At 45.3% G+C, this 25,041-nt stretch overlaps 2 protein-coding genes across 2 annotated transcripts in view; both read left to right on the top strand.

Annotated features, from left to right (window-relative positions):
• The window catches only part of LOC147604735 (uncharacterized), a 50,509-nt gene extending 25,675 nt beyond the window's left edge, over positions 1-24,834 (top strand). The window contains exon 2 of the mRNA XM_086794474.1: positions 24,403-24,834. Within this exon, the coding sequence (XP_086650600.1) occupies positions 24,403-24,621 (219 nt within the window). The 3' untranslated portion in view covers positions 24,622-24,834. The remainder of the gene's footprint in view (positions 1-24,402) is intronic.
• LOC147604736 (uncharacterized) lies at positions 9,885-12,532 on the top strand. The gene is made up of 3 exons (XM_086794727.1): positions 9,885-11,299; positions 11,395-11,710; positions 11,841-12,532. Exons 1-3 carry the CDS (start codon positions 9,885-9,887, stop codon positions 12,264-12,266), a joined length of 2,157 nt encoding a protein of 718 aa, XP_086650853.1. The 3' UTR covers positions 12,267-12,532.
• Positions 24,835-25,041: the final 207 nt, after the last annotated feature.

Below are 25,041 nucleotides of genomic sequence, written 5' to 3' on the forward strand. Positions count from 1 at the left end.
TCAAAATTTGGGGCTTTTGATGTAATTGTGCAATTAAGCACTCATACATGCTGTATGATGTGAAAAATCGCACATTTGGGCAAAATTGCAGCAAATTGCAGTGCAAACCAAGGGGCTTTTGTGCCGATTTGGTTGATTTGCATGCAGGCAATCGCATTTGATGCTGTGGATAATGTGTTGATGCCTTACAAGCACTCAATGTGCCTGTAAATCAAGGGGCTTTCATGTATTTGATGTATATGTGGCCAGGGGGAAGCATCGTGAACACTCTGGATGCCTTCATGTGCGTCAATGTACCATGTATGATCAGAAATTGATCTTAAATCAAGGGGCTTTTCAAGTTCGTATGCTTGTTGAGCTTGGCAAAGCAGCAGGCAAGACATTTATGCCTTGAATCCTCAAAAATCAGCTTGCAGTCAAGGGGCTTTTGCCCAATTTCTGTTCGGGACTGTTGTATGCAGTGTACGGGACTGTAAAAGTCTGATTTTCACTCATTTGGACAGCCAGGAGAGCATTTATTGCTATTGTACCTGTTGGTACAGATTTGGCACAGCTTTGTGCAAGTTTTGGCATGGCTGTACACTGTTTTGAGTGACCAAAAGGTTCAATTTCAGCTGCTGTACTTGCCGGTACAGGTTTGGTACATCATTTGTGAGCACTTGGTATTGCTGTACAGCACTTTAGAAGGGCAACAGAGCACATTTAAGGTGCTTTCCAAAATCTGCAGCAACCAGATTTTGTTGATTTCATCACATAAAGTGGGAGAAAAGTTGCATTCTTGCTTCCGCAGTGGGAGATAAAGCTTGGGAGAAAAACTGTGAGCACTTTGTGTGCTTTTGGTGCAGTGTTTGCACATTTTGCAGGGAGTCAGGCATTGATAGGTTGCATATTTCTATGGCAACCACAGGTGAGAGCTCTTCATTGCTTCACATCAAGAAGCTTGAAGGCTCGCATAATTATGATATTTGGCAAATCCAGTGCTACAATGTGTTGCTTCAGAAAAAGCAGCACAAGCCTATCAAAGAAAGGGGTGTAATGCCCGCTTCTCTTACTGCTGAAGAGTGGGAAGATATGGATGAGCTGGCAAGATCTACTATCATGTTGTCTGTGTCAGACTCATTACTTTTCAGCATTCGTGAAGAGAAGACAGCTTGGGGAATGTGGCAGAGATTGCAAGACTTGTATGCCCAACAAAGTGCCTCAAGCAAAGTGTATTGGTTGAAGAAACTCATAGGTCTTCAGATGAAGGAAGGGGCGTCTATGACAGCCCATCTAAATGAGTTTAATGGTATTGTCAGCCAGGTCATTAATCAAAAGTTGGCAATGGACGATGAGTTCAAAGCCACTTTTTTGTTATGCACTTTGCCAGAGAGTTGGGACACATTCAGGACAGCCACTAGCAATTCGCATGCTATGCTGTCATATGCAGATGTTGAGGGTGCTCTTCTTCAAGAAGAGATGAACAGGAAAAACAACTCTGTTGGAAAGTCCAATGCAATGAATGCACGTGGGAGATCCCAGCAAAGGGGGAAAAGCCAAGAAAGGGGAAGGAGCAAGTCTCGCTCCAAAAAGGATTTGGAATGCCATTATTGTGGCAAGAAGGGACACATTAAAAAGCAATGCTACAAATGGAAAAATGATCAAAAGGAAAAGGGAAAAGGCAAAGACAAAGAGAAGGATGAAGCCAAAGATGTAAAGCCAAAGGGCAAAAGTGGAGTCAAGATTGAAGAAATCAATGTGTCACATGCAGGTGGCAGTGAGGATGAGGTCCTATTTACGTCTTCACTTGATGCCCATTCACTTCTTACAGGTGGTCATGGTATGCACTCATGGATCATTGATTCAGGTGCCTCCTTTCATGTCACAGGTTGCAGAGACTTGTTTGTCAGGTATATTGCTGGCAATGAAGGAGTGGTTTATTTGGGTGATAACCATGCATGCAAGATTCTTGGCAGAGGTGATGTGAGGCTTGTGTTTTCAGATGGCTCACAGCTTATGCTCCATGATGTCAGGCATGTGCCTGAGATCAAGAAGAATCTGCTTTCTACTGGACAGCTTGATGATGCTGATTATGTTACCACATTTGGTAGTGGAAAGTGGAAGATTAGTAAGGGCTCACTGGTTGTTGCCAGAGGCTCTAAGGTGGACACTCTTTATTTCATGCATGCAGGTGTTTGTCACCATGCTAATGTAAATGCAACCGAGCTGCCGGAAATCTCTATGTGGCATAGCCGGTTGGGACACATGAGTGTCAAGGGAATGGAGCAATTGTCTCGTTTGGGTTACTTGCCTTCTCTAAAGTTTTCAAGTTTTCAGTTTTGTGAGCATTGTATATATGGTAGGCAACTACAGTGCCCCCACAAGAAAGCTCTTGGACAGAAAGATGCTCAGTTAGAGCTTGTGCATACAGATGTATGTGAGATGCCTCAGCTTTCTTTGGGAGGGGCAAAATACTTTGTGTCTTTTATTGATGATGCCACACGCAAGGTGTGGGTTTATGCTCTTCGTTTGAAGAGTGATACATTCTCAGTGTTTCAGAAGTTTGTTGCTCTTGTTGAGAATCAAACTGGTAAAACACTGAAGGCTTTGCGTTCCGACAATGGTGGAGAGTATATGTCCAAACAGTTTCAGGACTTTTGTGATGCTAAAGGCATCAAGAGGGAGCTCTCTACTCCTTATGATCCTCCACAAAACGGGACAGCAGAGAGGATGAACATGACCATTCAGGAGAAGGTCCGTTCTATGTTGTCACATGCTGCATTACCTCATGGTTTTTGGGCTGAAACTGTTATGACAGCCGTTCACCTTATAAACAGGTCACCTAACACGAGGCTTGGTGGGAAAGTGCCAGAAGAAGTATGGACAGGGAAGCCTCCGTCATACAAGCACTTGAGAGTGTTTGGTTGCGTTGCGTACGTGCACATACGCAGGGAAATGCGCACCAAACTTGATCCTAAGTCTCACAAATGCATATTCCTAGGATATGGTGACAGAGGTGAAATGGGGTATAGACTTTGGGATCCCATGAATAGAAAGATCATACGCAGCAATGATGTCATTTTTGATGAAACATGCATGTATAAGGAGCCTGCAAGGCAACAGGAGCCTGGCAGAGTCATCTTTGATGATGATGGACATCATGGACAACAACAAAGGGCTGTAAATCAGCCATTACAGCAGGAAAACCAGCCCTTAAATGGTGCTGAAAATGGTCCAAATGGACAGCCAGAGATGGCAGAAGATATCCCTATGGATATACCACAGTTAGAGGAGATACCGGGCATGATTTTTCAGCCTTATGGCATGGAACAGGAGCCACCAATGGGTGATATGCAGGCTGGACAGCAACCTGCAAATGATGGTCATTGGGTACGGAGGTCCACTAGACCCTCCAGAGCCCCTGACAGGTTTGTTCCAGGGGTTGACTACTTGATGCTCACTGACTGTGGGGAGCCCTCATGTTATAAGGAGGCTTTACAGAGGGCAGACAAGGCTCTATGGGAGCGTGCCATGAAGTCAGAGATGGATTCTCTGCACAAAAATGGAACATGGAAATTAATGCATTTGCCTACAGGCAAGAAGGTTTTGCCATGCAAGTGGGTATACAGGCTCAAAGTTACACATGATGCAAAGCCAAGATACAAAGCCAGGTTAGTGGCTAAGGGCTTCAAGCAGGAATATGGTGTGGACTTTGAGGAGATCTTCTCTCCAGTGGTCAAAATGACCACACTTAGAGCTGTGTTGGCTTTGGTTGCGCATGATGATCTGGACTTGATTCAGATGGATGTGAAGACTGCTTTTCTTCACGGTGATCTCCATGAGGAGATATATATGCAGCAACCAGAGGGTTATGCAGTAAGTGGAAAGGAGAAGCTTGTATGCAAGCTGAAAAAGAGTCTTTATGGGCTCAAACAGGCACCAAGGGAATGGTATCATAAATTTGATACATTCATGAAATCACAAAAATTCAGGAGAAGTGACATAGATCACTGCTTGTACACCAAGAAAGCTTTGGATGGCAGTCTATTGATCCTCATCTTGTATGTTGATGATATGTTGATTGCCGGGAAATCTCGTAAAGAGATGGATGCTTTGAAGAAGAGGCTGCATGAAACCTTTGATATGAAGGATTTGGGTGATGCAAATCACATCTTGGGTATGCGGATACTTCGGGACAGAAATCAGCATGTGTTGTATTTGTCTGAGAAGGAATACATTGGCAAAGTCTTGCAGAGGTTCAATATGGACGGGGGGAAGAAGACTAGTACTCCTTTGCCTCCATATGTGAAACTCAGTGCTATGGACAGCCCACAGTCGGATAGAGACAGGGCTGATATGGCCAAGGTTCCGTATGCTTCAGCTTGTGGCAGTCTCATGTATGCCATGGTTGCTACTAGGCCGGACATTGCATTTGCAGTGGGAGTGGTTTCTAGATACATGGCCAACCCTGGCAAGAAGCATTGGGAAGCAGTGAAAGGTGTCATGAGATACCTGAAGGGCACACAGGATTTGTGCATTTGCTTTGGCAAACAGGATGCATTAGTGCATGGTTACACGGATTCGGATTATGCCGATCATCCAGATAACCGGAAGTCTACTACCGGTTATGTATTTACATTCACAGGAGGTGCTGTGTCATGGATATCCAGGATGCAGAAGTGCACAGCCTTATCTACTACAGAGGCCGAGTATATTGCAGCCACAGAGGCTTGCAAGGAGGCATTATGGCTATCTCGGTTAGTGGTTGATTTGGGTTATACAGGGGATATTCCATTATTGCATTGTGACAGTCAGAGTGCCATCCAGTTGGCAAAGAACCCTGTCTTTCATGCAAAGACGAAGCATGTGGATGTGAAGTATCACTTCATCAGAGAGGTGATAGAGAACAAGCAAATGCAGCTTGTTAAGATTCATACGGATGACAACCCGGCTGATCTGTTGACGAAGAGTTTGCCTCCGGAGCGGTTTGCTCATTGCAGACACTTGATGGGCATTGGATGAGGCCATTTTCAGCCTTGATATGGCCTTGTATATTATCATGTACATGCTGATTTTTTCTTTTCCTTTACTTAAGGGCACTTTGCCTTTAAGTGGGAGGTTGTTGGGGTAAAGGCGTTATGCCCACCCTTAGTGTGTACAAGCCCATAAGTTATAGTACATAGTACACTTAGTACTTTTAATGTACTAAGTGCACTATGTGTACTAGTGCAATATACATGTGTGATAGGGGAGTCACACACTCATGCCTCATTAGTTGACTTGTCCCCACAACTCTCTCTCTCTCTCTCCCTTGCTTCTCTGTGTATGTCTCCCACATGACCTAACCCTAATTCTTCCTTCTCCCATCAGTGTTGCTGGAAGTGACTCCCTTTATGCAAATCACTGAGGATGAAAGAAAGAGGAAATTTCGTTCTGGACTGCAATCAGCATATTGATCGGGCATTGAATTGCACCCAAAACATACGTTGCAACAGCTCACAGCTTCTGCTCTTGCTACGGAGCAATTGGTGCTCAAGATTAAACAGGATCAAGGAGGTTCAAAGGGGAAGGACAAGGCTGTCCCAAATCAGCAAAAGGGTGGACAGCCACCTAAAAAGAACTTTCGGGAGCCCTACAAGGGTGGTAAAGCTGAAAATAACACATCTAAAGAACAGGGCCCAAGGAAGAACAAATTCGGCTTAACCCCGGAGCAAAGAGAGTAATATGCCAAGGATGGAAAATGCTTTTCTTGTGGTAGCAAAGGCCACATGTTTCGACAATGCCCAGATCGCAAACCAAAGCACGAGGACAAGCACCCCAAAGCTAATGTACATGCAGTTCCTGATGTGCAAGGAAATACAGGTCATGACGCAAAAGAGCGTATGGTTTGCAAGGCTTGGGAGCAAATCAAGGATCAGCCCGCACTATTCATGTTTGATGACTGTGCAACTGACAACTTCATCTCTATGCAAATGGCAGTTGCATTGGGTATTGAGGTTGAAAACATGGGACCTCAGATTGAAGCCGAAGTTGCATTTATTGGAAAAGAGGTGCAGGTTACCCCTTTGATAGGGAAGTTGTGCATCCATATCCAGGGCTACCTTGATAATGAGCATTTCTTAGTTGCTCCACTGAATGGATGTGATGTATTGTTGGGCAAGCCGTGGCACCATAGGCTTGAGCCCCGCAAAGACTACAAGTCTAATATGATTTCTTTTATGCATAAAGGTCGCATGCTGGCAAAGAAGGGGATTCCATTCCACTTGTATCACACATCCAAATTAATAAAGCAATGAAAAAGAGTCTTTCAGCGTACTTGGTTTTTGTGCGTGATAGTCTTGTGCCAAATCATCAAAATGTGGATGCTATGTCTAATCATTAATGATAGGCTGAATTTTCTTAATGCATTCAACGACTGTTTTGCTGACTCGTTGCCAGGTGAATTACCTCCCCAAAGGCGCGAAGATCATCGCATAGATCTTGTGCCAGGTAGTTCTCCACCTAACAAACCCGCATACCGAGTGAGTGCTGCACAACAAGAAGAAATCATGAAGCAGGTAAACGAGCTGTTAGAGAAAGGTTTGGTTCAGTCCAGTTCCTCACCTTACTGCTCTCCTGTGCTTCTTGTTCAAAAGAAGGACGGATCATTCCGTATGTGTGTGGACTATAGAGCTTTGAACAAGCTTACCATCAGGAACAGATTCCCAATTCCACGTATTGATGATATCTTGGATAAGCTTGATGGCTCAGCTTGCTTTAGCAGACTTGATTTGAAGAGTGGTTATCACCAGATACGCGTGGTGCCACAAGATGTCCATAAGACTGTATTCAGGATAGCCTTCGGATTATATGAATTCTTGGTAATGCCTTTTGGTCTAACCAATGCTCCTGCTACTTTTAATCGTATGATGGATAGGATATTCCGACCCCATCGCAAGTTTACAGGAGTCTTCTTTGATGATATCTTGGTTTTCTCCAAGAATGAACAGGAACACAGAACTCATTTGGTCACAGTGTTCGAAGAGTTGCGGAAGTATAAACTTTTCGTCAATGCCAAGAAAAGTGAGTTTTTCCTTTCAGAGATTCATTATCTAGGTCATATTCTATCCAAAGATGGAGTTACAATGGATCCTGCAAAGATGGAGACCATTCGGAATTGGCCCGAATTGCAAAACGTACATCAAGTACGTAGTTTTCTGGGATTATGTTCGTACTACAGGCGTTTCATAAGGCATTTTGCTATGATTGCCACTCCTCTACATGATCTCACGAAGAAGAAAACTGCTTTCAAATGGACTTCGAAGGAACAGGATGCTTGACCAGGTGGTCTCAACGGAGAGTCCAGAGTGATATTGTTTCTTTTGTGAGAAACAAGGATTGAATGGAAATTTTGAGTTATGACATCTGTAATCAATAATTGTTTGTCAATGGATTGTTTTATAAGTTTAAAGAGGAGTGTGTGCGTATCTGTATTCTAATGCAAAAGTTGAGAAAGGCATTCAATTATGGGTGGGTGAGTACTTGTCTGGTTCTATCAATCAGTGGTTGGGCGGTGGCTAACCCATGGGCCGGATGGGGTTAGGCTAGATCAGTAGAGTTTTAATAATAAAATTGATTAATAGGAATACGTTTAGAACTCAAGTAGTTAAATAAAAGCCTGAAGACTTCTCTAATGAATAGATCAACGGTTGTGCCTGATTCAATTACGAAGAAAGCATTGATCCCTTCAAGTTAAGTCTGTAATAGTTTCCCTTCTATCTGGTTTATTCAAATGAAGGTTAGTTCAGTATCTTGACTTCGTTAGAAAAATTTGTTAAGAAAATAAAAATGGTGGAATCGTCCCTGTTTTTCGAGCATGGGAAATTTTCTCGGTTTCGGTTTTCGGAATGACCACCAGCTTAGTCTTGTGCCCAGACATTCAAGGGCGAGGCCCCGAGTGGGAAACCCTGCCGTGCGCATGAGGGAGTTGCTTTCGCTGTGCCAGCTACTGGGAATCCGGTGTGCGGAGGGGATTGTGGGATCTCAAAGAAACAACTTGGGATTGGTAATGTGAGGCATGCAGTTGCATACGAGAGCCGTCGTTTGCATGATGCTGAGCTTCATATGGATATCTATGAGAAAGAGCTCTTGGCTGTAATTCACGCCTTAAAGATTTGGAAACATTACCTTCTTGGGGCTGAATTTGTAGTCAAGACAGATCATCAAAGCTTGAGATACTTTCTATCTCAAACCAAGCTTTCAGAGAAGCAGATGAGAATGGCAAACTTTCTTTCTATGTTTCATTTTCAGATTGTGCATACTCCAGGAAAGAAAAATGTGGTGGCCGATGCACTATCTAGGAGGTCTTATGTTGCTGCAGTCTCAGTGGCCTCTCATGGAGATTTATCTGCTATGAGAGATTTGTACCATTTGGATGCTGATTTTTGCCATATATGGATTGATTTGATGGTTGGTCATTCACATGCCTCTTATGCTATCAATGAGGGTTATCTCATGAAGGATAATTGTCTATGTGTGGTAAAGGATTTGTGTCCAAAGGTTATGGACGAATGTCACGCTCCACCTTATGCTGGTCATAGAGGTATTATGCCTACTACTCGCATGATTCAGAGTTATTTCTTTTGGCCGAGCATGCGTAAAGACATTGAGACTTATGTGCGTGCATGTATTACTTGCCAAAAGGTGAAATTTGACAGGCAAAAACCTCCAGGTTTGCTTCAGCCATTGCCTATTCTTTCGCAACCTTGGGAAAGCATTACTATGGATTTTATTATGGACTTGCCTAGATCCCAGCATGGGAATGATGCTATTTGGACTATTGTGGACAGGTTTAGCAAGCAAGCTCATTTCTTGCCCGTCAAGAAAACCATCAAAGCTGATCATATGGTAAAGCTTTTTCTTGCTAATATTTTCAAGCATCATGGTATGCCTAAATCCATTGTTGGGGATAGAGATTCCAGGACTACAAGCCTCTTTTGGAGGGCTTTATTTGATAACATGGGTACTAAGCTTGAGTTTTCATCAGCTTATCATCCCCAAACGGATGGCCAAAGTGAAGCTGCAAATTCAGCCGTATTGGATTTATTGAAGTGTTATGTGGCAGATCAAAAGAGTGCATGGGAGAAGTATCTTCCACTTGTTGAGTTTGCCTACAACAATACGATCCATGCTTCCACGGGAAAGGCTCCGTTTGAGATTATCCATGGCAAAGTGGTATTGCCACCCATCCTTCGAACAAAGGATGAGATATTTGCAGCTGATGAATATGTTCGTGACTTGGATGTTGCCTTTGGTCAGGTGCGGACAGCCATTGCAAGATCTCAGGATAAGCATAAAATGGTTGCTGACAAGCACAGAAGGGACATGGAAGTCAAAGAAGCATAGTTGCAAAAAAACGCGTTTCAAACTTTAGGCTACTCGTTTGAAACGTGCAAACGTTTCAAACGTTTGAAACGCGTTTTTTTGCTGGGCCAGTTTTTTTTTATGATAGAAAACGTACGATGCAGTATCTCCTGGCATTTCAGTTTTGAAAGTGACGCTTGAAAGAGACGTTTCCAGCCTTTGAAGTCTTCCAGGTTTGCTTGCACCCCTACCTACGCACCAGTCCTTCTCCCCCGGCCCCTACGCACCGTAGGTAACAGGTTTGTACTAACCCTAAATCCTGATTTTTTCTGATTTTGGACCAAATTTCAGATTTGAAATTTGGGCATTTTTTGCCAGGTTGCCTACATTGGTGCATGCACACCTTGCCTACGCACCAAGCCTACTCCTCCGGCCCCTACGCACCCTGCTTCTCAGGTTTTTAATAACCCTAAATGCTGATTTTTTCTGATTTTGGACCAAATTTCAGATTTGAAATTTGGGCATTTCTTGCCAGGTTGCCCAAATTTCTTCATTCATTCATCATGCCTCGGGCTAAGGATGCCATGTGGAACCACGTAACTCCTGTGAGCAGATATGGGGGTTCAGGCACAGAAAGGTGGAAATGCAATTTTTGTGCCAAAGTGTCAGGTGGGTCTATTATTAGGGTAAAGGCCCATTTTACAGGAGTAAGAGGGGAAGGCATTGGCCCTTGCAGTCAAGTACCAAGAGAGGTTGTAGCGTCTCTTCAGCAATGGAAGAGAGAACATGAAGCAGCAAAGGGAATTCAGCCTATTGATGATGATGTACAGGATACAGATTCTGTAGGTGATGTGTCCAAAAGAGCTAGGACAGAGGATGATTTGCAGAGTCAAGCAGGTGGGTCTAGCTCCATTCCTGTAGCCCACAGATCTTCATTGCCCACCGTGCCTTCTCTAAAGAGGGCAGGCATTAAAGCAGGCATACAAAAGCAAGCTGTCAAGGAGGCCACACGTGAATTGACAAAGTTGTTTATACAATGCGCTTTGTCATTTCACGTCGTGCGTACTCCTCGTTGGAAGAAGGCCATTAAAGCTATCAGCCGCATTGGGTATGAGTGGGAGGGTCCATCTTATGAGTCCCTTCGCAAAACCCACTTAAGGAAGGAGAAGAAGGCAGTGGAGCTTGAGATGGAGCCTTTGAAGGCAACCTGGCAGAAATATGGATGCACATTGCTTTGTGATGGCTGGACAGACATGAGAAAGAGAAATGTATATAACATTTTGGTGTCCTGTTGTAAGGGCACAATGTTTTTGCGTGCCATTGATGCCTCGGTTCCAGGTACAGTTGTTACTGGAGCATTCATATGGAGACATTTGCGTGAGGCAGTGCTAGAGATTGGCCCAGAGAACATAGTGCAGGTAGTTACAGATAATGGGTCAAATTGTGTATCTATGGGCAGGATGTTAGAGGATGAGTTTCCAAAGATAGTGTGGACTCCATGTGCATCACACAGCTTGGACCTCTTGATAGAGGATGTGGCCAAAATTGGGTGGATTGCCGACCTCTTTAGTACTTCTCGGAGCATGGTGAAGTTTGTCACCAAGAGGCCAAAGGTTTTAGCTATGTTTCGTGCACACAGTGATTTGGAGTTGTTGAAGCCCTCAAACACCAGGTTTGCTTACATGCTCATTGTGGTTGAGAGGCTTGTGCGGGTCCGTACAGGTTTACTCCGCACTGTTGTCTCTCAGGAGTGGATGGCATGGGATGATAGAGAGCATCCCAAGGCAGTAGCATTTGTGCGCGCGGTAATGCGAGACACTTGGTGGGCTGAGGCCCTTGCACTTGTCACGGCCACTCAGCCTATATATAGTGTGCTTCGCATTACGGACATGGAGGGCAGCACCCTTGGACTCTTATATGAGTTCATGGACCGCATTGGAGAGGCCCTAGATCGATGCACTATACTATCAGCTGAGAGGTATGTATCATTGTATGTCATTGTTGTTCTTTTAGTTGCCAGTGGCCACATTATACATTGATATTAATTCCATGCTTCCAAGTGTCGTTGAACAGGATCCAGGACATCAGGGAGGTGTGGAACCGTAGATGGGATTGGTTTCATAGGCCAATCCATGCGGTTGCCCATATACTACACCCACTATGGCGGAATGAGGAGCAGTTCAACAATGAGGAGCTAGAAGAGGGATGGCAGTCTTACATCCAGACCTGGACTGGAGGTGATGTTCAGCTCCTCAGGAAGTTAGAGGATGAGCTCCTAGTATTTCGGAATGGGAGTCATGCCTTTGGGAGAGCCACTGCAGTTTTGAGAGAGACTCAGCTTCAGCCAGTCTCTTGGTGGGAGAAATATGGCATCGGTACTCCAGTTCTGGTAAGTGCCCACTGACAAGTTACAACTTACATGTAATAAGTTTGCACTTTGAAGTAACAACTTAGTACTTACAACTTATATAAGTTGTTTCTTCTTATTATTTATAAAGTTTTCTGTTATCTTTTGACAGAAACGCCTTGCATTACGAGTCCTCTCACAGGATTGCAGCTCTGGTCCATGTGAGAGAAACTGGAGCACATGGGCCCTCTTCCATACAAAGAAGAGGAACAAATTGTCCACTGCTCAATTAGAACGGTTGGTGTATTGTCATTGCAACCTCCGTTTAATTGAGCAGCAAGGCAATCCCATTGAGCCGCGCCAAGTGAATGTCGACAAGATCGACATAGAGAAAGTGAAGGACGTACCAGAGATCCCTGCTGAGGAGCGCGACATCTATGCCATGCTATACGAGGAGATGATGGCACCAGCTACTATGACACGATCACGGGCACCGACATCAGCAGATCATGCATCTACGAGTGCTGAGGCTGAGGCTGAGGCTTCATCTTCTTACGACACAGACTCACATTCCTCAGAGGAGGATGATGCTGAGTAGTTACTAGTTACTACTAGTGACTCTTGACTCTTGACACTTGAGTCTAGAGTTGAGAGTCCAGACTCCAGACATTGGAGACCATTTGTTTTTTCAGAGTTTTTGTATTTGGTCTTTCGGTACAGACATCTGTATTTCAGATTTCAGATTTATCATTTGACACTATTCACTAGTGCTTAGTATGTTGCTTAGTATGTTGTAAGTTGTAACTTGTAACTTCAAACTGGTTATGCTATTAATAATTATATGGGTTTTTGCCATCTATGATCTAATTCCTGATTCCTGAAGACTGCCATGTATCATGTATGATGTATCATGATTCATGTTACATGTATGATCATTGTATGATGTAAATTGTAATCATGTATGATGTATTAAGAATCAGGATTCAGTATGAAATTTGAATCATGGATTCATCATTCATGATGTATCATGATTCATGTATATGAAAGTTGAATGTAGATTTTAGCATTAAACTGTACCAAACATAAATTTATGGACACCCCCCTAAAAAAAACCTGGAAAAAACACCTGAAAAAAAATTTGAAAAAAACTTTTAAAAAACTTTTGGAAATTTGTTTGAAACGTTTTTGAAACGTTTCAAACACGTTTCAAAAACGCGTTTCAAAAAACGTGTGGCAACTATGCAAAGAAGGTGATTGGGTATTGCTGAAATTTGAGAAGGCTAGGCTTCGGAAGAGGCCAGGACGAGAAGGATCATATCCTAAGCTTTCTCCTTGCTATTATGGACCCTTCAAGGTGATTCAGAAGATCAATGAAGTGTCCTACAGGCTTGCTTTACCTAGTCATTGGAAGATTCACAATGCTTTTCATGTGAGTCTATTTCGGAAATATGTGGGGCCAGATCCTGATGAGCCTGTCACAGAAGATCCGTCAGAAATTGAAGAGCTTGAGGAGATCCTCCACAGCCAGAACAGATTGTTTTTCACAAGGAGAGAAAGCTACCTGCAGGAAAGCTTTCTAGGAGATACCTTGTGAAGTTTAAGAATTATTTGCCTATTCATGCCAAGTGGGTAAATGAGGATTATTTTGTTGATTACCCGCAGTTGTTGCAGGCATATCTTGAGGCTTTTTAGTTGAGGTCAACTCTTTAGAAGCCCGGGGGATGTCACCAATTGGCCGACCATTTGGTCCATCTCCAGATTTTGTGTCTCGTTCACTTGAGGCCAGGCCAGTGTCTCATGTGAAGAGGCCAGTATTTTGCTGACATGGATTGGAGCCAGACTGGTGCCACCCGTGTGTTAGCAAGATGGTGTCGTATAGACGGGAGCCAGACTGGTGCCACCCGTGTATGACCTGGACTGTGCTCGACCCATGGGATTGTCACGCCATGGAAGAGTCAGTATTCGTGCCGTGTTTTGCCTATGGGGCTGTCACACCATAGGGAGACTCGTGCCTGGAACTGTGTCTTACCTATGGGACTGTCACTCCATAGGAAGACTAGGTTTTTATGTTTTTATGTCGTGCCAGTTTTGTGCTGACAGATATATTGTACTTGTTCCATGAACGGGAGATATGTCCATGTTACTATTTGCACATGCACACATATTTTGCATGTTTGAAACTGTTTTCGCATGACTTGTATTTTTGTGTTTGTCTGCTTGACGTGTTACTTATTGAGCGGGGACGCCTGCCAGTGAGTCGTGAAGTCTGCTCTGTATTCTGACGAGTTTTGGTGCATGTGAACAGGTGGTAAGTATGTCGCACATGTTGTTTTTAATATTTTATTCTTAACCTTTTGTTTTATAAGGTTAAAGTGTTCACATTCATTTAAAAGTGGGCACCCACTTAGGGGCCAAGGTGGGGAGCCCCACTTAAGTGAGTGTGGGGGTGGGCATGGTCACCTACCCACACTCCTCACCCACATGCAAGCGTAGTGTAACTCCACCTTTAATTTTTATAAAAGAAAACCTTCCCTTTCAAGCGTGGGCATGATTCGCTTCCACCCTTTTACGTAAGATCACCCGGCGACCATCTTCCTTGCGCATGCTTTTTCCACTAGCGACTGTTTACGCTGCTGCTGGCTGCGCCTGCTCTACTACAGGCGGCTGTACCTCCAGCCAGCGCTGACTGCAGGTACCATCTATTCTCCGGCTGCACCTCAGCCCCTTCAGCAGGCGACTGTCACCTCCAAAAGGCTGCACTGCTGCGCTGCCTCCTCTCCTGCAGGCGGCTGCTTCTACTCCCATACAGGCAACAGCACCTATTCTGCAGGCGGTTGCTTCTCCTCCCCACAGGTGGCTGCAGCCAAGTATCCTTTCTCCATACAAGGTGGCTGCACTTGCTCTCTATGAAACCGATCCCGTCAAGTGGGAAGGACTCCGTTGGACACCCACACGCTTAATAGCACAACTTTAAAACCACAAATATGAAATGGACAACTTTAAAACAACTTGAAAAGTAAATGAACAGAAATGGAAAGATGGACACCAGCACTGGGGCCGGAACGGGCCGACCCCCCCCTCAATATATGATATATTTATTGGGAGTATTTAATGAATACAATGCTCCACGGGTTCTGAGAACCAGATAATGTCCATGTACATATGAAAACAGTACCAAACAAATAGCTTGAATTTCGATGTAGAAGCTCGAAGCAGATCGACCACTGGTGTGGTCCAATCGCTACGGTCCTGTGCTTTCACTGGACTCCGCGGAGAGCACCACACTGGTGTTCCGAGACCACGCACAGACAGGCGCTCTCGTACTAACGCCTGGCTCTCCCGATCTCAGCACCTTTGGACCGAGGTTCGCCCATATAGCTTGGACAACCCGGCACCGAACGGGTGTAGGCCGAGCGGGACGAATCTTTTACCAGATTTAAACATATAATACTTTATTCAAATCTGAAAATCACTTACTTGTAGTTGGTTGATAAAAGACCAAAACTTGCGGGATGATGAAGCCACTCAGGTGATGCGAAGTCTTCCTTGTAGAACACCCGTGGAGATGATGTACCGCCACAAAGGACACAGCAGCCTGCTCTTGCCTGATTGGAGAAGGAGTGCACAGTCACTATGTACCACCACAATCAAAGTAGACAAACCAAGAGATAGCTGTAGACAGCCGCCTGCTGGAGCACAGCCTGATAGTGATGGATACACAGCCGCCTGGGGAAAACAATTCAGAGATAATACGTGGCCTTCATGTGATGGCAGCCAACTCTGTGTAGGCAAACTATGTAATGGGCGCCTGGCTGTACAGAAACGCAGCCAGCATCCAGAGATTCAGTCGCCAGCAATAGAGGTAAAGAGAAGGCAGCCACCTGCTGGAGTGGTTGCAGCCAGCCTGTGGGAGGAAGGGCACCTGGCTGCTGTTTACAGGCTCCTGGCTGCTGTACACAGGCGCCTGGCTGCAGCCGTACAGTAGAGAATATGGCAGCCGCCTGGGGGAAGCAGCCTGTAGGAGATGGCGTAGAGGAAGCAGCGCAGCCTGTTGGAGCACAGTGGCAGGTAACCTTCAGGTGATGGCAGCCGGCTGCAACCAGTAGCCGCCTAAGCACAGCAAATTCAGCAGCCGCCTTGGGGAGAACATGCGCCAGCGTACAGGGGGAGAGTCGCCGGTTGGTGAAAATCCACGCCAAAGAGAAGCGATGGTTTTCTACGCTAGAAGGGAGAGATTTCTTTTAATAAATTAAGGTGGAGTTAACTATTGATAATACCCACGCATGCATGAGGGTGGGGGAGTTTGGGTAGGTGCCCTTGCCCACCCCCACACTCACTTAAATGGGGCTCCCCACCTTGGCCCCAAAGTGGGTGCCCAAAGTGGTGCCCACATTTAAATGAATGTGAACACTTCACCTTATAAAACAAAGGGGTTAGAGATAAAATATTAAAACAACATGTACCATATACTTACCACCTGTTCACATGCACTGAAACTTGTCAGAATACAGGGCAGACTTCACGACTCACTGGCAGGCGTCCCCGCTCAGTAAGTAACACGTCAAGCAGGCAAACACACGAATACATGTCATGCGAAAACAGTTTCAAACATGCAAAATATGTGTGCATGTGCAAATAGTAACATGGACATATCTCCCGTTCATGGAACATGTACAAAATATCTGTCGGCACAAAACTGGCACGACATAAAACATAAAAACCTGGTCTTCCTATGGAGTGACAGTCCCATAGGTAAGACACAGTTCCAGGCACGAGTTTCCCTAGGTGTGACAGTCCCATAGGTAAAACACGGCACGAATACTGGCTCTTCCATGGCGTGACAGTCCCATGGATCGAACACAGTCCAGGTCATACACGGGTGGCACTGATCTGGCTCCCGTCCATACGACACCATCCTGCTAACACACGGGTGGCACCAGTCTGGCTCCCGTCCATGTCAGCAAAATACTGGCCTCTTCACATGAGACACCGGCCTGGCCTCAAGTGAACGAGACGCAAAAGCTAGGAATGGACCAAATGGTCGGCCAATTGGTGACACTCTAGCAGGCTGCCCCTTTTCTCTAGCTGGCAGCTGTGTGTGTGCCCACTCCCTTCATAACAGGCTGCTCCTCCAAGCCATCTTCTTCCCACGCTACAGCCAAGTAGGTATCCTCTCCCTTGCTAGCGGGTACTCCTTCCCTCACAGCAGGCGGCTGGGGTCTTTTGCGGTGGTACTTGTCTTGGTGGTTCACCACGAGGCGACTGTTTCTTCAACAAAGTGTTATATATTCTAAGGCTGCCTCACTATTTCCTACGTTGAAAGAGGTAACTCATCTTCTCCACCGGCGACTACAAGAAGAGTTCACATCTCCTCGGTGGCTTCATCTTCCACACAAATACCACGGGTATTGGTTTTCTATCAGCCATCCACAAGTAGTGAATTTTAGATTTAAGTAAAAGTATTTTGTGTTTAAATCTGATAAGGAATTCCCGACTCCCTATACGGCCAACACCCGTTCGGTGCGGGGTAGTCCAAGCTATATTGGCGAACCTCGGTCCAAAGGTGCTGAGATCGGGAGAGCCAGGCGTTAGTACGAGAGCCCCTGTTTGTGCGTGGTCTCGGAACACCAGTGAGGCGCTCGTCCACTGAAAGCATAGGACCGTAGAGATTGGACCACGCTAGTGGTCGTTTTGCTTCGAGCTTCTACATCGAATTTCGACTTCGAGCCTATTTGTTTGGTACTGTTTTCATATGTACATGGACATCATCTGGTTCTTGGAACCCATGGAGCATTGTATTTATTAAATACTCCCAATAAATATATCATATATTGAGGGGGGGGTCGGCCCGTTCCGGCCCCAGTGCTGGTGTCCATCTTTCCATTTCATTTCATTTCAATTTCAAGTTGTATTAAGTTGTCCATTTCAAATTTGTGGTTTTAAAGTTGTGCTATTAAGCGTGTGGGTGTCCAACGGAGTCTTTCCCACTTGACGGGATCGGTATCATCCAGAGAATACTGGAAGGGAGGCAGTCTGTCCGTGCTAAAACCATGTGCCTGGAACCAAGATGTCATCTGTCCATACCAACAAGCCGTGTCTCCCTGTAAAGCTAACTATCGGGAGGACTCCAGGGCGAGGCGTGCATATCTGTCTCGGGGGAGATCCCACAAGCCATGTATGTAGGAGACTGATCTCGTAAGAGCCTCAATCACCAGAGGGGCAGCCGCCAGCTCTGCGCGAATAATCTCATGAGGTACCACGGCCTTGGCTCTAATAATCCTAGCAATCATAGATGCCAAAGGCCTCTCCATACCTCTCCACCCGCCTGCGCTGTGATGGCCCATTGAAGGTCCCCATATTTGCCCTCCATAAAGCATAGCTGATGTCACTAGAGTGTCAAAAAGCCAAAGTTTCGTTCGAGGTTCCTGAAACTGGACCTGCGAACACATCCTCTCCAAACCACCTAGGGCTGCATGTGCTCTAGTCAATCTAGTCTCTGCTGCTCTCCTCATCGAAAACACTGGCCCACGGAATACTACCCCAAGATATGTATATGCATCTGTATACTCCACAATCTCCTGCCCATATGTAAATGTGGGAGCTGATCGCCTAACCCACTGTGGCGTGGTGTTAAACACCATAACCTTGGTTTTGCCAAGGTTGACAGACAATCCACTATCATGTGCAAACTCATGTAAAGCATCCAGATGACGCTGCATACCCTCAGGGGAGTCAGAGATCAACACAATATCATCAGCATATAACAATAGTGGGATTCATGTACCTGCTAGCTGGGCTCCTCTGTCCCCCAATCTCTCAATGTAGTCAGAAGCCTCATCCACATACATACCAAACAATGAAGGAGATAACGGGCAACCTTGCTTCACTCCTATAGTGGAGTGAACCAAAGTAGAGACCCCCTCTGGGGTGCGTACCTGTCCTGCAACAACTGATCTATATAAAGCCATAATCTCCCATATGAGCTCTGTGGGTACCCCCATCTCCTGTAATCGCCTCATCAATCTGGCTCTGGGCACTGTATCAAATGCTTTGCGGAAGTCCACAAAGCTACAATAAATCCGTCGCCCATGCGACCTGCCCTCCTCAATAATGGCCCGCAGAGTCAAGATGTGGTCAAGAGTAGAGAAACCTCTCCTGAACCCTGCCTGTCCCTCTGCTCGAATGCCCTCTCTCTTTGCCCATCTACTCAACTGCTGCTCAAGAATGGATGCATACAATCGTGCTAGTGTGTGACCAATCATAATAGTGCGATAATTCCCTGGCTCCATAGGGTCCCCTGACTTGAAGATAGGCACTATGGTGGACATACTCCAAGTCTCGGGTAAGCCTTCGCACATAGCACGATTGAATATCACTGCTAGAAGCTCTGCCAGCATGTCTCTCACATGAATAAAGTGCTCAGCGACCAATCCATCATGATCATATGCTCTCCTAGTCTTCATCCTATCAATGGCCTTCCTTACCATCTCTGTGGTAAAGAAAGTACATGTCTGTGGGCATGGTGCTGGCGGGTCAGAAAAAGGTGTCTGTCTAGGAACTGTATATAGAGATGTTGCATAACTACCCCAGACCTCTGTAGAAGTGATGGCCAAAGCAAGGGAGGACTCATGAAACAAACGCCAAGCCTCGCTCGAATCCTGGCTCAAGAATAGCTGGTATAATTCCTGCTCTAGCTGAGCAAGGAAGGCCCGCTTCTTCCTTCGCACAAGGCGCCGGAAGGCAATATGTGACTGTCGGTGAGTAGTGACTCCCAAAGCAACCTCTCGCTGCAGTCGGGCTCTCGTCTCTCTGCACTCCTCATCATACCAGTTGTTCTGGGGCATACACCCAAAACGCTGTCTCTGTCCAGGCTGAGTATGTGGATATGTCTCTCTCGCTGCATCCTGTAAAGTCTCTGTCAGTATATGGGTCAGCTCCTCCAAAGGTCTCCCTGGCTCCTCTGTGTACAGACGTCTATAAATCCCATCTCTGTAGACAGCATCAGTCTCTGAAGTAAAAGTATATCGAGTGTGATCTGCCTCTCGTGTCCTCTGAGCTATGGTAAAGTGAAAAGAGATGGTCAATGTCAACAATGCATGATCCACTACTACCCCAATGGGCCGAGATCCAAATGTGAAGTCCTCAGTGCATGAAACAAAGCTCGGCATAGCCATAACATAATCCACTGTGCTAGCACCATGTCTATGTGGAAAGCAAGTAAGTCCAGCTGTTGACGGAAACCTCTGCAAGCCATTAAGTATGGCCAACCCATGTGCAGTCCCCATATCTACCAAATATCTCCCATACTCTGTGCACTCCACATCCTGTGAGCGTCTGTCTAATCCCATATCCAGAGTGTCTAGCTCTCTCAGCATCTACTTTGAGGTATCATAAAAGGTTGTCTGGCGGCTGCCCGTCCGGGCATTAAAGTCCCCTAATAGGATGATGTCTCCATCCCTAGAGAACTCCCATATATCATCATCTAGAACAGAGAAAGGAGACTCCCCTCTAGGTGCTGCATATGTCGATGTACTAGGAGAAAAATAGCATATGGCAATATACAGGAATCTGCCTGTGTCGGCCCTCAGTCTCAACCACATATATCTGGCATGATCATCTCTCCGAATGATGTGTAGAAGCGGTTGCAGCTCCTCCCTGAAAAGAACTGCCACCCTCCCTGATCCTCTACTACTGTGTATCGATCTCTTCCCTACTCTGCAAGCTGTCTCCCATCTGTATCCTGTCACCTGTGGCATCATCTGACCAGGGGCCTGGTGAATCTCCGAGTAGAAGACTATATCTCTATCTCTAAAGCTGTCCTCAAAGGCACCTACATCAAGTCTGAGGGATCCATTGCAGTTCCAGGCTGCCAGCTTTAATTTGGTCCCATAGGTCTCGCACCGTCATGTAGAGCGTCGCTCCACGATGACCACCCTCCCTTCTCTATAAAATGCTATCTTTCCCTTTTCTCTTGCCGCCCTAATCTCTGGCATGACTTCCTTCATATGTGCAAGCTGTGAAAGAGTAAGATCGTCACTAAGAAAAATGCTTGTATTCATTAAAGTGGGTCGCCTCTTCAAGAACTCCTTCTTCGCCTCAATAGAGGGGAAGCGAAGTATGAGAGCTCTTTCCTTTGATGTTTCCCCGTTGCCTCCGCTTGTTTTGCCCACTCTCCAGGCTTTAGCGTGTGCCGGACTGTCAATCCCCATCAACACCATAAGCTCTTTCACCTCCTCTTCAACTTTATCCCCGTCTTTAAGGCTGGTAATCCTCACATGCAAAGCACGTGTACGTCTTCGTTGTTCCTCTTCCAAAGTCATGTTAATGATTGTAGGTGTAGGGGTTGTTATCTCCTTACCTTTACCCTTCTTGGCGACCTCTATCCACTTCTGCGCTTCATCTATCTTCTTTTGAGTCTTGGTGATGACTTCCATCCATGAGAAAGTCTTTGCTTCGTGTTGCTTCTCTTCTTCCTTAATTGCCCGTACTTGTTCCTTGATAACCTTGAGCTCTTCTATCATGGATGGCTGAATTTCACCTTCTTCAAGTCCACCATTTGCCTTAGCCTCTGCAAGCTCCCTCTGAAGAGCTGAAATTACGCCTTTGAGCGTGTTGACTTCCCTGTGAAGGTCTTTGACTTCTGCTATGAGGTCCTCCTTCTCCTCTTTCCACCGCTTACCCTCATTGAATACCATTTGGAGAAAGTTGGCTTTCTCCTTCCACCATCCCTTCATCTCCGCCTTCCATTCCTTCATCTCCTTTTCCACATTTGTTATCCTCTTGTTTGTGACCATAAAGGTCGCCTTCGTCGGGTTGCGCAAGGGGGAAGCCATGGAGGAAGCGAGCTGCGAGAGAGAGAGAGTTATGTTGCTGCCTTGGGAGCCTGAGCAATTGAGGGTTCAAATTAACCATTAGGTATCTGATACAGATCTCTATAACTTCAGATTGCAATTCGGAGTTGGTTTAATACTCCAACCATTCCGTACAAATTGGTTACCCTTGATTTAATGTAATTTCTGGTGATTTTATGCTGATAATTTATTGTAATCATCTCTTAAACACCAGATTGAGTTGTAAAAGGATAGACACTGTCCTTGAATCTTGAAATTGAATCAAGAGGTAAGACTCCCTTCACATCATCATGAGTACAGCACAAGAAATAGCCAAATTTAATGGGGAGCAGTTTTACACATGTTGAAATATACAAGTGAATAGGGTGTGTGCGGGAACAAGCCCTTGGTTAGAGGTTGTAAAAGAGGATATGTAAATGTGAAAGAACCTGTGAAAAGGTGAGAAGAATCTATTGGGAGAGAATAAAGGGTAGCATGAGAAGATTTAGGAAGTGTGGAGATATTCTGGGAGAGGTGGAGAGAATCAAGCAAAAGAGGTGGAGATATTCTGGGAGAGGTGGAGTGAATCAAGGAGAAATCAGTGGGATTTGATGCTCGGATGTAAACTCTATAAATTGAGGCATTGGCCTAATGAGAATTTGTTGGTTTTTTATTATCCATGCCTACATTAAGCTATTTGTTAATTACTCACTAATTACGTCTTAATTATTTGCTAATCACTTTGTTAATGATGTTGATTCTAGTATTTGATTCACCATAGCTCATCACATTGCTCTAATTTCAACATGGTATCAGAGCCATGCCTAGAATCCATCAGGTTTATGAGCCCATTATCTAATTAATTAGGATTAGTAGATGATTAGAAATTAATCAAATTTTTAGTTATTTTTTAACTCACCTCTGTACCCCCAACTGGTGGAGGAGCTCTAGCTCTTTGCACACTCAACCATTGCCCAAACCCTTCTAGCCCAAGTTAGCTAACCCATTGCTACTCCAACCAGTCGAAACAGAAGCGCAAACCGCCGGCGGAGTTGAGAGAAATCGCGTTTTTCTTCAGCGCGTTTTTTTTTTGGAGAAAATTTGACATTGGAGCTGCTCCAAATCAAATTGGTTGGTGGGGAAAGGGGGGCGCACACCCTAGCGGAGAGAGAGGCGGGCCAGCATATTGCCAGCAGTACTGTGCGGCGAATAGAGAGGGCGGCTACGAGAGAGAAAGCGGCGAACAGCGAACAGGGCAGCAGGCGGGAGGGAGGGCAGCAGGTTCGAAGAGAGAGAAAGTTGGGAGGGAGGCGACAGGTTCGAAGAGAGAGAGGGAGGCGACAGGTCAGTAGGCGGGAGGGAGGGCGGCGGAAGCGAACAGAGAGGGAGGGCGGTGGGAGGGAGTGAGGCGAGAGGTTCGAAGAGAGAGAGAGAGAGAGGCTGGAGAGAGGGCGGCGAGCAGGGCGAACAGTAGGCGGGAGGGAGGGCGGCGGGAGCTAACAGAGAGGGAGGGCGGCGGGAGGGAGGGAGGCGACAGGTTCGAAGAACGAGAGAGAGAGAGAGAGAGAGAGAGAGAGAGAGAGAGAATCAAGTGAAGAAGAGTAATAGCTCAGACCAAACAGAAGCCATTAACGCAAATCAGTCATGGCTTAGATTTTGAGAGGAGTTAAGTTTTCAGTAATTCTAGTAAAATTCATTTTCAGTGTTGTGCTTCAAAGTATTTCAAAAAAGCACGCTTCCATTAGTGCTTGTTGTAAAGACGATGCCACTCAACCAAGTGTACCAGCAAGGGTGGCTCAACTTTTACGTTCCCTTGGTCTTCCATGGTCTTCCACTGCTTTTTTGACAATGCATATACGGGTGCGGGAATCTTTTGTTGCAGCCTTGCTTTTGTGTTTTTTAATGTAATACATTAATCAGCCTTTGTTAATCACCCATTCTGACGTAGCTTTTGGAGAATGCTAGCAACCTTGGGTTTCAGTTGGGCAAAGTTCTTCCATTGCTACAACAACAGGCTACCCAAATGGTGGCTGCTCCTTGGTGATAGTAGTTGTCATGTGCATGATAAATGCCATGGACATTCTCAGGTGCTGGTCTAGAAGAGGCAGCCAGATAAAGAGTATGAACCAGATAAGAGTCAGGGTTTGGAGCACAAGATACAGAAGTGGACAGTATGGACTTGGAGCAAGGCCTGGAGGGCATGTCCTGTCAGTGCGTTAGAAGAAAAGGGATGTTGTCGGCTGCTCACAGAGTGTGGTCGGCTGAACCAGAGGACAAGGGGCGGGCTGCAGGCGCATCACAAAGTGAAGAGGTCCAGTCGGGCTGCGTTAAAGAGCATTTAATGCATTTATATGACTGGCCGACCAGCAGTCGGCCAGTAAACCAAGTGTCCAAGAACCATATAAATAGCCAAGTGTGCTCATGGTTTTAGGCATTCATTCCTTAATGGAGTGGATCATTAGGGTCCTAGTCTAGGACAGGATTTTGGGTGTTCACTACCTTTTGTACAAGGCAGCCTATGGCTGTAGTAGAAGTACCTTTTTGTACCATATGAATATACTGAATTTCCAGCACATCTCTCTCTCTATACACTCTCTCTATATCTGCATTTTTGCATCAGATGGGTTCCAAGAGTGTTTAGGGCTGAAAGAAGACTCCCAGAGCTTCCGCACGTTACAGTAGTAGTACATTTCCTAACCAAAAGATGGCTGCCACTTCACAGTAATACATGTAACGGAATCTGTGCTTTTAAGGCTGAGAGTTTGGGGCAGCGCATATTTGAGAGACTATGATAGGCATTGTTGGTAATAATGTGCAAAAAATGGTCCTTGTAAAAGAGATTGTGTTCAATGCATCACTCCCACAGTACTAAATATCTTTTCCCACATGATTTTTGCATGACAGGTAAAGGATCCCTCTGCTCGGATTGAGCATGAAGCAAGCACTTCCAAAATTGGTGAAGATCAACTTTTTTATTTCCAACAGAGAGGTATCGATCAGGAGAAGGCTGTTGCAGCCATCATTGGTGGATTTTGTAGAGAAGTTTTCAATGAGCTTCCTCTGGAGTTTGCAGCGGAGGTCAACCAGTTGATGAGCTTGAAGCTAGAAGGAAGTGTTGGCTAGTGATGTGTCTGTACCTCTGATGTGATATCCATAGCAATGCTTTGTACATTAAGAATAACCAGTTTGAAGGTGTGATTCTTAGACTGTTGAGGTCATGTTTGAAGAGCCTTACAGGCTCTGCATTGCCACCACGTTTTTTTTAAAACAAGCAACGCTGGTGTAATATATATTACATTTCTTATTTCTAAGATACTTGATAGTTTATCTTGATCAGCATTGGAATTTATGATAACTTTGAATGTTTCCAAGGCTTGTGTATTGTATGCTTTTAGGGCCGTAATGTTTTGGTAGGTGGGTGATTTTTTGTTTTTGCACTAAAAATATTGTATTATAGCCTAGAACTCTCTCTCTCTCTCTCTCTCTCTCTCTCTCTCTCTCTCTCTATGTATATATACATATATTTATATGTTTGTGTGTATG

The sequence above is a fragment of the Cibotium barometz genome, chromosome 61 (genome assembly GCF_041138505.1).
Source record: "Cibotium barometz isolate CiBa-2024 chromosome 61, ASM4113850v1, whole genome shotgun sequence".
NCBI lineage: Eukaryota > Viridiplantae > Streptophyta > Polypodiopsida > Cyatheales > Cibotiaceae > Cibotium > Cibotium barometz.